This window comes from Chrysemys picta, chromosome 22 (genome assembly GCF_011386835.1).
Source record: "Chrysemys picta bellii isolate R12L10 chromosome 22, ASM1138683v2, whole genome shotgun sequence".
NCBI lineage: Eukaryota > Metazoa > Chordata > Testudines > Emydidae > Chrysemys > Chrysemys picta.
Genome location: NC_088812.1, coordinates 20,337,257 through 20,351,911, shown reverse-complemented (window position 1 = coordinate 20,351,911; position 14,655 = coordinate 20,337,257). Strand labels below are relative to the sequence as shown.

At 52.5% G+C, this 14,655-nt stretch overlaps 2 protein-coding genes across 3 annotated transcripts; both read left to right on the top strand.

Moving 5' to 3' along the window:
- Positions 1–1,025: 1,025 nt before the first annotated feature.
- Positions 1,026–4,029, top strand: LOC101940748 (cAMP-dependent protein kinase catalytic subunit alpha-like). Its single transcript, XM_065576494.1, has 4 exons — positions 1,026–1,088; positions 2,293–2,421; positions 2,603–2,737; positions 3,991–4,029. Exons 1-4 carry the CDS (start codon positions 1,026–1,028, stop codon positions 4,027–4,029), a joined length of 366 nt encoding a protein of 121 aa, XP_065432566.1.
- A 1,788-nt stretch (positions 4,030–5,817) lies between these two features.
- Positions 5,818–14,071, top strand: LOC135977125 (cAMP-dependent protein kinase catalytic subunit alpha-like). Of its 2 annotated transcripts, XM_065576271.1 has the most exons (3): positions 5,818–6,594; positions 7,371–7,497; positions 13,502–14,071. In XM_065576271.1, exons 1-3 carry the CDS (start codon positions 6,530–6,532, stop codon positions 13,553–13,555), a joined length of 246 nt encoding a protein of 81 aa, XP_065432343.1. In that variant the 5' UTR covers positions 5,818–6,529; the 3' UTR covers positions 13,556–14,071. The 2 variants fall into 2 exon arrangements, with proteins under 2 accessions (XP_065432343.1, XP_065432342.1); XM_065576270.1 differs by lacking the exons at positions 5,818–6,594; positions 7,371–7,497 and adding an exon at positions 11,581–12,507.
- The last annotated feature ends 584 nt before the right edge of the window (positions 14,072–14,655 follow it).

Genomic DNA, 14,655 nt, shown 5'->3' with positions numbered 1-14,655 from the left:
CCTTTACATCTGCTATTGTGTGGCCAGGGAGGTTGAAGTGTTCTCCTACAGGTTTTTGTATATTGCCATTCCTGATATCTGACTTGTGTCCATTTATCCTTTTACGCAGTGACTGTCCAGTCTGGCCAATGTACATAGCAGAGGGGCATTGCTGGCACATGATGGCATATATAACATATATAACATTGGTGGACGTGCAGGTGAATGAAACTGTGGCAGGTTTGTAGAAATTTTGGTGGTGCCCAGAACCTGCCCCCCACCTGCCTAAGGCTCTGGGAGGGGGGTTGGATGGGGGGAGGAGGTCTGGGGTGCAGATCCTGGGCTGGGGATTATGGTGCAGGAGGGGTGCAGGGTGCAGGGTCTGGGATAGAGTTTGGGTGCTGGGTGCAGGCTCCGGGCTGGGGCAGGGGGTGGTTTTGCAGGAGGGAGTGAGGGGTGCAGGCTCTGGGATGGAGTTTGGGGGTGGGAGGCGGTGCAAAGGGATGGTGTGCAGGCTTTGGGAGGGAGTTTGAGGGCAGGAGGGTGTGTGTGGGAAGGGGAGGGAGTTTGGGAGGGAGTTTGGGGATAGGAGGGGGTGCAGGGGTGAGGTTGTGGGTCTGAGGATGAGGGGTTCATGATGCAGGACGGGGCTCAGGGCTGGGGCAGAGGATTAGGGTGGTATGTTCAGCAGGGGGGTAGAGGCACAAGTGCCCCCCCTTTTGTAGGCGCTGGGGGCTGCATTAGCCCTCCCTGACAGTGCTGTTCGGTGTGTCCAGCGGCAGGCCCGGGGGTGGGGGTGTTGCGGGAACGCCCCCACATGGACCTCTCTCTAGCCAATCCCCAGCTGAGCCACCCTTTGTAGCCAATCAGGCACCGCCATTCCGCTCATACGCTTAAAATCCCTGCCCCCTTTGTGACTGCATGCCTCTTCGCTGAGCGGGGGGGGGGGGGGGAAGGGGGGGAGCTGAAAGCAGAGGTCTGTCCACCAGACTGGGTGCCCCACCCCTCCTGACTCCTCACGCTGCTCCCTTTCTGTTTCCCTTACAATGGAGGAGTTCCTAGCCAAAGCCAAAGGAGACTTCCTCAAGAAATGGGAGAACCCCTCCCAGGTACTGTGCCCCCAACCCAGATCACTCCACCCCCCCCCCCAATCAAGGTCTCTGTAGCCCCAGGCTGATTACTCTGCAATCACCCCCTGGATCTCTTTCCCCATCACTGAGCCACCTTGCCACACAGTCTCCGCTGAGGGTCTGGGGTTATTTTTGCTCCTGGGGGGCGGGGCTGAGTGCTCTTCTTCCCCCCCTGCCCCAATCCCCAATTTGCCCTTTGGTAACTGAAGTGCCAAGAACTCTGTAGGTTCAACTCCACTCTGCTGGGGGAGGGGGACACTAACCATGTGGGACTCAACCTGATCCAGCCTGTCTCCCCCTCCCCCATCCTCCTCCCAAGGCCCCAGCGTGGTCGTCCAGCCGAGCCCCAGATTGGCTCCCAGGGGGGTTGTGCTAACAGGGACCCTGTTCAAAGGGCCTCCATTTGCTGCCTGCACTTGAGCGCAGTGACCCAGTTTGTCAGTGCCGGAAAAGCTTTTGGGGTCAGCCCTGGGTCTGTCCCCACTGGAAATCCCGCCCAGGGTGGTTCTGCAGCACTGTCACTTTGCTAGTCCTCCCACATACCCTGTGTCATTAACACCATGACACAGATGGGGAAACTGAGGCCCAGAAGGGGAAAGGGACTTGGTCAAGGGTATAGGAAGTTGGTGGTGATCTTTTGACTCCTATTCTCCTGCCCTCTGACCACTACACTTCACTACACTTCACTCCCTCTCCTCACAGACCGAGGGCTAGAACCCAGGAGTCCTGACTCCCAGCCGCTCCCCCGCCTCTAACGCACCAGTCCCCACTGAATGGAGCTGGGCGGGTCGCCTGTCTGGAACTGGATTTTGGTTCTGCCCAAGGAGCAGGGAATGCCTTGCCTGTGTCTCATTGAAAATGTAGCAGTTTCCTTTGGCGCCCTCTGGTGGTGAAATGTGACATCTACTTCTTCAAATTAATGTTCTCAAGAACAATCCGAGTGCGTTGCTAGGGGGTGCTGCGCTGCAGGCAGTGGGGGGCTCAGTAAGGGGCGCTCTCTTGTCACAGTCAGTGCTGACCCTGGAGGGGTTGCATTTCTGGTGAGCTATTAAAACCGAAGCTCTGACCCCCTTTTGGTCATTAGAGACCCCTCCAGTCTTGCAGTGCAAATCCCACAGTGGGTTCCTTCCTGATGCCCCCAGGACCAGTCTGGCCCCCCATCAGGTTTGTTTTCCCCTTCCAGAACACAGCCAGTTTGGATCAGTTTGATCGAATCAAGACCCTGGGCACAGGCTCATTTGGGAGGGTGATGCTGGTGAAACACAAAAAGACCGGGAATCACTATGCCATGAAGATCCTGGATAAACAGAAGGTGAGACGCTGGGGGCTGCTGCGGAGATCTGACCTGGGGGGCCGTGGAATCCCCAGTGTGGGGGAGGGATTTGGAGCTGAACCCTGCGTGGGGATGCAGGAGAGGGGAGTGCATGGGAGGCGCAGGGGGTGCTGCGCCAGCAGAGGAAGATCTGATCTTGCTATTTCCTTTTCTCTTCCAGCTAGTGAAGCTCAAACAAATTGAGGACACCCTCAACGAGAAACGGATCCTCCAGGCCGTCAACTTTCCATTACTCATCAAGCTAGAATATTCTTTCAAGGTAGGTATCCTTTGCTTGCCAGCCTGGCCCTCGACTGTTTCTCCCCCCCCCCCCCCCCCCGACTCCCACAATCCCCTTGATTCGTTTCCTATTTAAAACCAAAGCTGTGCTGAAGGGGTCGAAGGGCACAGTCTGTGTTTCTTGTATCTTGAGAACAAATGTTCCTGGCATGACATCTGGGATCAGGTTTGGAGCTAAGAAAAATCATTCCCCCTTTTCAGTCTCTTCTGTTTTGCTTTGGACTCCAGGTTTTGAACAGTGATACTTCCGCCCCCCTCCAACCCAGTCAGTTTTGCTTTCGTTCCTAGTCAGTTTCAGTTTCCGGCTCCCATGCTCTGGCCCCTCGGGCATGAGGTCTGGCTTGGGGGGGAGTCTCAGAAGAAGGCCTAATGTCATGCACAGTTGGCTTTGTGGAGACTTTGGAACCATCATGTGGGATCGTTTCCTCCTGATGGAGTTTCTGTGAAAGCTAAAACTCAGGCCCCGGTGATGGGGCTTGGACCCTCTTCCCTGAACCTGGATCTTGGGGCCTGTGAGCTACACACTGTGTGTAGGGGGGAGAGCAAAGATAGTTGTGCCTTTGAGCTCCACAGCACTCCCTGTGGCTGGCCTGATTAAAGAGGGGCTGGCTCTGAAGGGAGATCTGTCTCCTGTCTGTCAGCCTGAGGTTAGTGGGTTGTAGCAACGAAGAGTCGTCAGCTCAGAGAAGGCTGCAGGATAAATCGCAGCCCCTGCGGGAGCCTGGAGGCTAGGGTGATGGGCATGTTAGCAGCAGGCAGTGCTGGCGGAGTCGTTTTCTTGGGGCCCCTCATTGTTCTAGCGTTAAATAGCTTTGATCCCTGGCCCCTTGTCTGCAGAAGCTGCTTCAATGGAAATGTCACCCCTGCTCCGTGCCGTGTAGCTCTCGGGTGACACAGTAGCAGTGGGGCCAGTGGCTGCTGTTACACAGGCTGTCTCGCAGAGCCAGTCAATTCTCCTACGACAGCGTAAAATAAATAGCTGAATCCGCGGGTGTAAATGTGGGAGAATTTAGTTGAAATCAATGCGACTGCTCTGGATTTACCTCTCTGAGCTAGGAGTCTGGCCTGGTACGTGCTGACTGGGCCCCATCAAGATACCACTAGGGTGTTGGGGCCTGTTTAGTTGGTAGAGGGTCAGGAAGGCTCATGTCACGCAGACCAGAACTGCCTGAGCAGGGAGACCAATGACGGGCCGTCCTGCCAAGGCTGAGCTTCCTTTCTTCCCCTTAGAGACAGCAGGGTTCAGGCATTGTTCCCCTTACGCTCTAGGGCACCACCTTTACCCTGCTGCTGGGGCTCAAGGCGTAACCCTCTTAATTTAGGCACCTAGCCTCACCCTTCTGTGGGCTCAGGGCGTCACCTCACACTCTGCGGGTTTGCAGGGTCTTTTCCAGTGAAAGAGCCTCACACAGAAATATCCTTAACCTCTGTTTATTAACAGTTACTGTCATGGACTCACAGGTTTTGCCCACTCTTGGTCCCGTGCAGTCCCTGGGGGAACCCCCTTCAGTGTGACAGCCCTTCTCGGGGGTCCAGTCTCTCTCAGGGGTTAAGCCCTTCCACCTCCTGGAACCGCACCTCTCTGAGCCTTAGCACACCTGTCTCTCACCGTGGGCCTCCTCAGGGAGTCCACTTGCTCTGGATCCCCCGGGGCCTCCCCTCCCAGAGGGAATAATGCAACCCTGTTCTCTAGACCAGAGCGACTCTCGGCCAGTGTAAAACAGGAGGTTTATTGAGCGTCTGAACACAGCAAAGGAAACTCTCAGGGCCCTCAGGCCTGGCCTCCCTCAGCACAACACATCCACATCTCGCCTGCATCCAGGTGGGCTCTGTCTGCTCTCTCTTTCCAGTCCCAAGCCCCCCTGCTTCCCACCTGGGCATCTGATATCACCTCTCCCAAGTCCCCCTATGTCCTTTGTCTTCTGTCCTGGTAAACAGGGTCCCCTGGGCCTTCTCTCCTCTCAGCCGTCCTCTGGCCCCCTGTGGCTGGAACCGCCTGGTCAGGTGATGGGGTCCTCTCCTCACAGCCCATTGTCTTCCCACTGGCCAGAACCAGCTGTGACTCCCGAGCTGGGCCTCCTGGTCACCAGGTCACCAGTTGCTGGGGTATCCATTCTCCAGGCCATAGGCTGGGGTCCCAAGTTCTGTCGTTTGTCCTCTGTAACAACAAACTCCCTCTCCCATCACCTCGTTAAAGCAGTAACACCCAGGGAAACTGAGTCCCACCCCCGCTACATGCAAACCATTGGAAAAAAACAAGGAAAAACCAAGAAACCCCCCACTTTGTCACAGTTACCAGAACAGAATACACACACTACTCATACAATGCCCATCACTCCCAATAAGGCTGACGAACTTTCCCTGCTGGCCAGTCAGAATCAGGTTGTCCTGGGACTCCAGCTTCTGTCCGGTGTCATTGGCAGTGTGTTGAGGTCTCGCAGCTCTGGTCTTGGGCTGTGTCCTGGAGCTGGTTCCCAAGATCTTCCTTTTAGACCCAGTTCATATAGTGAAACTTGAGTCCTGCTTAGCTCTACTTTAACCAATCATTTTACTGAAGTATTACAAAATAATTCTTTGACCAATCGTAACGTAGTGTGAAACAATTCTTTACCCAGTCGTACACCACCACTTTAGCTGATGTACACCTGGCAAAATTAGTTATGTAACAGAAACAATCAAAGAAGCAGACAGATAAACAATAGAGAAGTGGGGACCAGCAATGGAAAACAGTCAAGAAGTAGAGATTTCACACCCACACTGCTGCTAAGTGATTCCTTTGAGCATCCTAAGATCTGTTTCTTTGCCTGGTGATGCTGGGCACTATTAGGACAGGAGCCTTCTTACCAGCCCGGTATTCCATTGTTCTGATATAATTTAGCTGGAATGTGAGGATGTGACATTCTGCTTCTTGGCTCCTGCTCTCCTAATCTGGCTGCAGAAAAAGGCCTCCGACCGTACAGCATGGGGTGCTCAGCCCATGCCCCGCCTGGACCCTCTCTCCAGGGCTAGCTGGAAATTGACCCTGGGCTCGAGGGCAGGGGCAGTGGTCTCCGCTGGCACGTGCGCGGGTGCTTAGTGGTCATGTTCTTACCACCGAGCCAGGTAGGGTCTCACTAGTGGAATGGCTTTTTTGGGCTCAGCGGACTTACTTCGGAGGCTGCTCTTTGACTTTGCAGCCTTGAGGGAGGATGAAGCCAGCCTGGTCAATTTCACACTCTGCTTTTGAGAAGTTTCACTTCCTGCTTCTGCTGCTTTGGGGTGTCCGACTTGGCGGCAGGTTGGGTTTCCCCTTTGATCGTAGATGTCACAGCTGGGAAATCCCTCTTGGGCCTGCCGGTCCCTGCCCCTAGACCAGAGGTATGGGGAGCGGTTGGATTTTCTAGGGCTCTAGCACTAAATACTCCAAGCAAATAAAGCTCGCGCCCTCTCATTAGTGAGTCTGTTCCCCAGCCGCGTCTGTGCAGCAACTTCCACTGCAGGTGTGAGCCTGGGACCTTCGGCACCACAGCGCAGCCCCTCTGGCCCTTGAGCTAAAGGAATAACAGCAGCAGCTGGCCGCAGTAGTAGGCTGTTATCTCCCAGACAGAGGGTGTACTGCATTGTATGCTATGTGGAAGCCAGACCAGTGCATCACGCTCCCTTGAGGCATGTGGCGTTAGCGCCGGAAAGGGATGGGGCTAATAAAGGAGCAGGGGTGTGGTGAGCAGTTTCATCCCGGTGTCGCAGGCGCTGACGGGGGGTCAGAGTGGCTCTGTCCTTTGCACTCCGTGGCTGCTGCATTTCCTTCTAGGATAACTCCAATCTGTACATGGTGATGGAATACATCCCGGGCGGGGAGATGTTCTCCCACCTACGGCGGATTGGGAGGTTCAGGTGAGCGTTGCCACGGGAGCTGATGTTGGGGACAGTGTCGCTACTGGTTAGAGCTGGGTGGCAGATTGACTCCTAGGTTGTCTCCCTGGCTCAGGGAGGAGAGTGGGATCTAGCACTTAGAGCAGAGGGACTGGGAGTCGGGACTCCTGTATTCTATTCCTGCTTCTGCCATTCACTCCTTGTGGGAAGAGGGGAGAATCACTCTGTGCCTCTGTTTCCACAATGTAAATTTGGGATTTAGTTCAGTAGAGAACTAGACCTTTTATCCACTAGCAGCATCTGCAGCGATGCTGGCTTTGATCCTCATGCTGCAGGGTGTGACCTGTTCCCCAGCTGGGTTGGTCAAGAAGGGATTCTCCATGGGGAGGGCTGCTGAGGTCTTCTGCCAGCACTAGCCACAGTCAGTGGCCAGGGATGCCAGGGCTAGATGGAGTCAGGCTGGAAGGAGCTGGGAGTCCATGGGTGTGTGTGTTGAGGCTAGGGGGGAGATGCTGGTCTGGGAGGGGCTTGCCCCGGGTTGCCAGGCTGGATGGAGTCAGGGGTCTAGCAATGATGGGTGGGACGTGTGTGCTAGGGCTAGTGGTCTGGCTAGGGCAGATGGGGCCACCAGGCCTAGAAGTGTTGGGGCATTTTGCCTGGGGTTGCCAGGGTAGATGGAGTCTGGGATCTATAAGGAAGGTGAAGGTGGGGGCGGCAGGGGGCCGAGGGTGCTGGGCTGGCTGAGAGGGGGCGGATCTGACCCAGGATGCCCACGTTCTCCTCCCACCTCATTGCAGTGAACCTCACACCAGGTTCTACGCTGCTCAGATCGTCCTGACCTTTGAGTATCTGCACGCGCTGGATCTCATCTACCGAGACCTGAAGCCAGAGAATCTCCTGATAGACCAGCAGTGCCACATCAAGGTGATGCTGTTGCCCCTCTCCCACTCCTTTCCTTCCCTATCCCAGTGCTAGCTCCTGGCTCCCTGCAGTGATCTTCTCCCTGCCCAAGTCTCTCTCTGCTGCCATCCCCTTCCCAAAGCGAAGACACCCCCAGAAATGTAACACGGCCAGAATACATCAATCATCTGCTCCCTCCCCTTCCCCTCCTGCTGTCACAGCCTCTGGGCTGAATCCCCTCTCTGTGTTTCGGCTCCAGGTGACAGATTTTGGTTTTGCCAAGCAGGTGAAAGACTGAACCTGGACTCTGTGTGGGACCCCAGAATACCTGGCCCCAAATAAATATTGGCTATCGGGGTGAATGGGAATAGAAAAGAAAGCTGAACAAAGATAAACATGGATTATAACACTGAATCACTGTCTGGAGTTCTTCTCTAAATTTTTCTGGCTCCTCCCTCATATTAGGGAATTCCTTGACCAGATTTCTAAGATCGCCCGGTGTCCAAGGGGCATGCACAATTACCAAATTATTCCCATTCCCAGGCAGTTGTCTTAAGGGAGCCTGGACTACTGATGACTGGCTCTGGTGACTCTGGTTAGAGATGGGGGACAAGGTGGTAGTGCTGGTGGCATCGGGAACAGCCCCCGACCCTTGAGGAAGATAGGATAGTGGTTGGGTTTCCTCTCCAGAAGGAATGTTCTCTGCCGCAGACACATTTCCTGAGGATGATCTCGGCCTTTACCTACAAGGGACGCCAATATACCTGGACTCGGTTACCTCAAGGGTATACGGAATCACCCTCCCTGTTTTCTCAGATCCTGAAAAAGGATCTGAATGATGTGGTCTTTCCAGGAAAATCTGTTCTGCGGTGATCTGGAAGCCTACTTTTGTCATCTCCGACTCAAGGAATATTTTCAATGCACCACTGAACAGTGCACTGACCCACAGGAACCCTCCTACCAACACTACAAGAAGAAGGACTCTGCGTGGACTCCTCCTGACAGTCGAAATGACAGACTGGACCTCTACATAGAGTGTTTCCGCAGACGTGCACAGGGTGAAATTGTGGACAAACAACATCACTTGTCCCATAACCTCAGCCGTACAGAACACAATGCCATCCACAGCCTCAGAAACAACTCTGACATTATCATCAAAGGGGCCAACAAAGGAGGTGCTGTAGTCATAATGAAAAGGTCGGATTATGAACAGGAGGCTGCCAGGCAACTCTCCAAGACCACATTCTACAGGCCACTATCCTCTGATCCCACTGAGGAATACCAAAAGAAACTACACCATCTGCTCAAGAAATTCCCAGCTACAGTACGGGAACAAATCTACATGGACACACCCCCAGAACCCCGACCAGGAGTATTCTATCTGCTACCCAAGATCCATAAACCCGGAAACCCTGGACGCCCCATCATCTCAGGCATTGGCACTCTTACAGCAGGATTATCTGGCTATTTGGACTCTCTCCTCAGACCCTACGCTACCAGCACTCCCAGCTATCTTCGAGACACCACCGACTTTCTGAGGAAACTACAATGTATTGGTGTTCTTCCTGAAAACACCATCCTGGCCACCATGGATGTAGAAGCACTTTACACCAATATTCCACATGAGGATGGACTACAAGCTGTCAGGAACAGCATCCCTGATGAGGCTACAGCACGCCTGGTGGCTGAGCTTTGTGACTTTATCCTCACCCACAACCACTTCAGATTGGGGGACAACTTATACCTTCAAGTCAGTGGCACTGCTATGGGTACCCGCATGGCCCCACAGTATGCCAACATTTTTATGGCTGACTTAGAACAATGCTTCCTCAGCTCTTGTCCCCTAGTGCCCCTCCTCTACTTGTGCTACATTGATGACATCTTCATCATATGGACCCACGGAAAGGAGGCCCTTGAAGAATTCCACCTGGACTTCAACAATTTCCACCCCACCATCAACCTCAGCCTGGACCAGTCCACACAAGAGATCCACTTCCTGGACACTACAGTGCAAATAAGTGATGGTCACATAAACACCACCCTATACCGGAAACCTACTGACCGCTATACGTACCTACATGCCTCCAGCTTCCATCCAAGACACATCACACGATCCATTGTCTACAGCCAAGCCCTAAGATACAACTGAATTTGCTCCAACCCCTCAGATAGAGACAAACACCTACAAGATCTTTATCAAGCATTCTTAAAACTACAATACCCATCTGGGGAAGTGAGGAAACAGATTGACAGAGCAAGATGGGTACCCAGAAATCACCTACTACTGGACAAGCCCAACAAGGACAATAACAGAACACCACTGGCCATCACATACAGCCCCCAGCTAAAACCTCTCCAGCGCATTATCCATGATCTACAACCTATCCTGGAAAATGATCCCTCACTCTCACAGACCTTGGGAGGCAGGCCAGTCCTCGCTTACAGACAACCCCCCAACCTGAAGCAAATACTCACCAGCAACTACACACCACACTACAGAAACACCAACCCAGGAACCAATCCCTGTAGCAAACCTCGTTGCCTACTCTGTCCCCATATCTACTCTGGCGACACCATCAGAGGACCCAACCACATCAGCCACACCATCAAGGGCTCATTCACCTGCACATCTACTAATGTTATATATGCCATCATGTGCCAGCAATGCCCCTCTGCTATGTACATTAGCCAAACCGGACAGTCCCTCCGCAAAAGAATAAATGGACACAAATCGGACATCAGGAATGGTAACATACAAAAGCCAGTAAGTGAACACTTCAATCTCCCTGGTCATTTTATTACAGATTTAAAAGTCACTATCATTGAACAAAAAAACTTCAGAAACAGACTTCAAAGAGAAACAGCAGAACTAAAATTCATTTGCAAATTTAACACTATTAATCTGGGCTTGAATAGGGACTGGGAGTGGCTGGTTCATTACAGAAGCAGCTTTTCCTCTCCTGGAATTGACACCTCCTCATCTATTATTGGGAGTGGACTACATCCACCCTGATTGAATTGGCCCTGTCAACACTGGTTCTCCACTTGCGAAGTAACTCCCTTCTCTCCATGTGTCAGTATATAATGCCTGCATCTGTAACTTTCACTCTATGCATCTGAAGAAGTGAGGTTTTTACCCACGAAAGCTTATGCCCAAATAAATCTGTTAATCTTTAAGGTGCCACCAGACTTCTTGTTGTTTTTGTAGATACAGACTAACATGGCTACCCCGTGATACTTGTTCTCATACAATATGTGGATGATCTTTTGCTTGCGTCTCCTTCCTTTGAATCTTGTAAAACTGATACTGTGGTTCTTTTAACTGCTCTTGCTTTAAAAGGCCTCCTGGGAAAAGCTTCAGTTGTGCCAACCTAGAGTACATTACCTAGGTCATGATATTTCATCTGGCTCTCGTCATTTGTCAGATTCTCGTATTACAGCTATTCTAAAATGCCTAGGCTTGTTACTATCTCTCAAATGCGAACCTTCCTTGGCATGACTGGATATTGCAGGCAGTGGATTTTGGGTTATGCAACAATCATCAAACCACTTCAGGATTTAACTAAAACAGACACCCCTGAGCCACTCTTGTGGTCCCAGGAGGCAGAACAAGCCTTTGTAACTATTAAACAAGCTCTTGGACTCTCTGATTATGCTAAACCATTTATTCTTTTCTGTCATGAGCGCAATGGATTTGCTTTGGCTGTGTTAACACAAAAACCTGGGGATAAACACCGTCCACTTGCTTATTATAGCTCTGCGCTGGATCCAGTGGCAACTGGCTTTCCACCCTGCCTTCATGCAGTTGCTGCAACTGCCTTAGCTGTACAATTATCTGAATCCATTGTTTTGGGCTCATCCTTAACAGTCTCGGTGCCTCATGCTGTAGCAGCTCTTTTGCTCAAATCTAAGAGGCAGCATTTGCCTACTTCTCGACTTACCAAGTATGAGCTTATTCTGCTATCTTTGTTTCATATTACCTTGGCCCGTTGCCCCATTCTGAACCCTGCTTCCCTGTTACCGGTGCCTCAGGATGGAGAGCCTCATGATTGTGTGTCTGTGGCCTGGTCTACACTAGGCGTTTATGTCGAAGTTAGCGCCGTTACATCGAATTAACCCTGCACCCGTCCACACTGCGATGCTATTTAGTTCGACATAGAGGTCTCTTTAATTCGACTTCTGTACTCCTCCCCGACGAGGGGAGTAGCGCTAAATTCGACATGGCCATGTCGAATTAGGCTAGGTGTGGATGGAAATCGACGCTAATAGCTCCGGGAGCTATCCCACAGTGCACCACTCTGTTGACGCTCTGGACAGCAGTGCGAGCTCGGATGCTCTGACCAGCCACACAGGAAAAGCCCCGGGAAAATTTGAATTGGAATTCCTTTTCCTGTCTGGCCAGTTTGAATCTCATTTCCTGTCTGGACATCGTGGCGAGCACAGCAGCACTGGCAACGATGCAGAGCTCTCCAGCAGTGATGGCCGTGCAGTCTGTGAATAGAAAGAGAGCCCCAGCATGGACTGATCGGGAAGTCTTGGATCTCATCGCTGTGTGGGGCGATGAGTCCGTGCTTTCTGAGCTGCGATCCAAAAGAAGGAATGCAAAGATCTACGAGAAGATCTCTAAAGACATGGCAGAGAGAGGATACAGCCAGGATGCAACGCAGTGCCGCGTGAAAATCAAGGAGCTGAGACAAGGCTACCAGAAGACCAAAGAGGCAAACGGACGCTCCGGATCCCATCCCCAGACATCCCGTTTCTACGAGGCACTGCATTCCATCCTCGGTGCGGCCGCCACCACTACCCCACCAGTGACCGTGGACTCTGAGGATGGGATACTGTCCACGGCCGGTTCCTCGGACATGTTAGGGGACGGGGAAGATGAGGAAGGAGATGAGGAGGGCGAGGCAGTCGGCAGCTCTCACAACGCTGATTTCCCCGACAGCCAGGATCTCTTCATCACCCTTACAGAGATCCCCTACGAAGCGTCCCGAGCCGTTACCCCGGACACAGAATCTGGTGAAGGATCAGCCAGTAAGTGTTGTAAACATCTAAACATTTATTTTTAACAAAACAGGAATATTAACAATTAAAAGAATGGGTTGTTCATGATTAGTGTGCCCTAGGCGCTTAACGGTTTAGTAAGGGGCAGTGCAAGTTTTGAAAAGAAATCTAGCAATGTCCGGTTTTCAGTGATTGTCCTGCACAAGCCGCTCTACTGTTTATTCCCTGCTACTGCAGCTACAGTAAAATGCGGTCTATGTGTCCGGGGATAGAGCAGTAATCCTCCTGGGACATCTCGATGAAGCTCTCCTGGAGGTAACTTGAAAGCCGTTGCATGAGGTTCTTGGGGAGAGCGGCCTTATTGGGTCCTCCGAAGTACGACACGTTGCCGCGCCACGAGATTATCAAGTACTCCGGGATCATTGCTCTGCACAGCAGGGCGGCATACGGCCCTGGTCTTTGGAGGCTTTCCCGGAGCATTCTCTCTTTGTCGCTCTCGGAGATCCTCATCAGGGTGATGTCGGCCATGGTGACCTGCTTTTAATTAGGTAGGGGAATGTTAGTGTTGGGACTGCTTTCCCATTCCTTTACAGAACTGTAACCGCTGGTTTGCAGCCACGCGGTGGAGGCGGGAGAGGGGCAGCCGAAAGGGATCGTTCCCGGGGACAGCCGCGAGGGGGTGGGACAGGGGCAGAGTTCCCGCTTGCCGGATTGCTGGCAGCAGGGACTGACATTGATTTAAATGTGAAATGAGGCCAGTGGTAATATAAAAGTTTTAAACTGCCACAAGTGTACGGCTTACCATGTCTGCCTGCAACAGAAATTCCGTTGTGCTGCCTCGCTTCTCAAATGTGCTGTTCAAGACCCCAGGCACTGAATGCGAAGGCCGAGAATTCGACCTTGTGCTGAGTGCGCATGTGAAAGGTGCTGTGCATGGTCTTGTTCACAGAGAAAGACTATGTTCTTTGTTCACAACTACATTTATCTTTCTTAGGAATTCACTCCCTTTTTCCCATTTCCACAGCCCCGTCTGCGACTGTCTCACAACCTAGCCTGGAATCACACTCCCAGAGGCTAGCGCGGATTAGGCGTAGGAAGAAGAGGACACGGGAGGACATGTTCTCTGAGCTTATGGCCTGTTCCCAAGCCCAGGCAGCACAGCAGACCCAGTGGCGGGAGAACTTGACCCGAATGCACCAAGCCAACATGGATCGGGAGGAGAGGTGGCGGCAGGAAGACCAGCAGGCGACTCAAACGCTGCTTGGACTACTGAGGGAGCAAACGGACACACTCCGGCGCCTTGTGGATGTTCTGCAGGAACGGAGGCAGGAGGACAGAGCCCCGCTGCAGTCCATCTGTAACCGCCATCCCCCGCCACCAAGTCCCATACCCACCTCACCCAAAGTGCAAAGAAGGAGAGGCGGCAGAGTCCCTGCTAAGTCTCACTCCACCCCTGCAGAGAGCTCTAGTAGCAGAAGGCTCTCATTTCCCAAAATTTGAAAAGTTCTTTCCTTCCCGCCTGACAGAAGCCCACGTCCAAGTTTCACCTCCCAATGCCATGTGTAGTTGATAATAAAAAATTCGTTTCTGTTAACTACTGTTTCAATCATGTTCTTTTGGAGGAGGAGGGGAAAGGGGGTTGGTAATTGGACAGGACAGTCTCCTTTGGCAGGGTACATAGTCGGGGGCAGGCACAGCAGCAGGGCACATACACAGTGCAGTATTGCAGTGACTAGTTACCCCGGTTAGTCTGGGAGGTTGTTTTCATGTTATGTTGGGGGGGGGGGTTGCTCTGTGACTTTGTGGCGGGGGAGGGCAGTTACAGATCTTGAGCGCCGGTCCTTAGGCAGGATCACAGAGCCACACAGCAGGGGATCTGTAACCGTCCTCCCCCTGCCACAAAGTCAAATAGACCCCCCATACACACAGTCCCGATCAGGAGGGGTGACAGGCTCCGTTGAAACAAGCATCCCACCGCAGCGGAGCCTGTCAATCCTTGAGTTTAGAAGCTGCATTCGCGTCACAACACTACACCCGCTCCGCACCACAGTCTGCGTCCCAGTTTTAAAAAATTCCCGCGAAAACAGTATTAAAGAAAACGGTGTGCTTTAACAAAGTAGAACTATTTTTATTTCGACACGTGTGTTGGAGGGGGGGTGAAGGGGGTATGTAACTGGA

Excerpts from the sequence above, each read along its gene's own strand:
- LOC101940748 (XM_065576494.1), top strand. The coding sequence starts at position 1,026 with ATGGAGGAGTTCCTAGCCAAAGCCAAAGGAGACTTCCTCAAGAAATGG. Across the intron at positions 1,089-2,292 it reads AATGGGAGAACCCCTCCCAG|AACACAGCCAGTTTGGATCA; the intron begins GTACTGTGCCCC and ends TTCCCCTTCCAG. Across the intron at positions 2,422-2,602 it reads AGATCCTGGATAAACAGAAG|CTAGTGAAGCTCAAACAAAT; the intron begins GTGAGACGCTGG and ends TTTCTCTTCCAG.
- LOC135977125 (XM_065576270.1), top strand. The coding sequence starts at position 11,931 with ATGCAGAGCTCTCCAGCAGTGATGGCCGTGCAGTCTGTGAATAGAAAG. Across the intron at positions 12,508-13,501 it reads ATCTGGTGAAGGATCAGCCA|CCCCGTCTGCGACTGTCTCA; the intron begins GTAAGTGTTGTA and ends CCATTTCCACAG.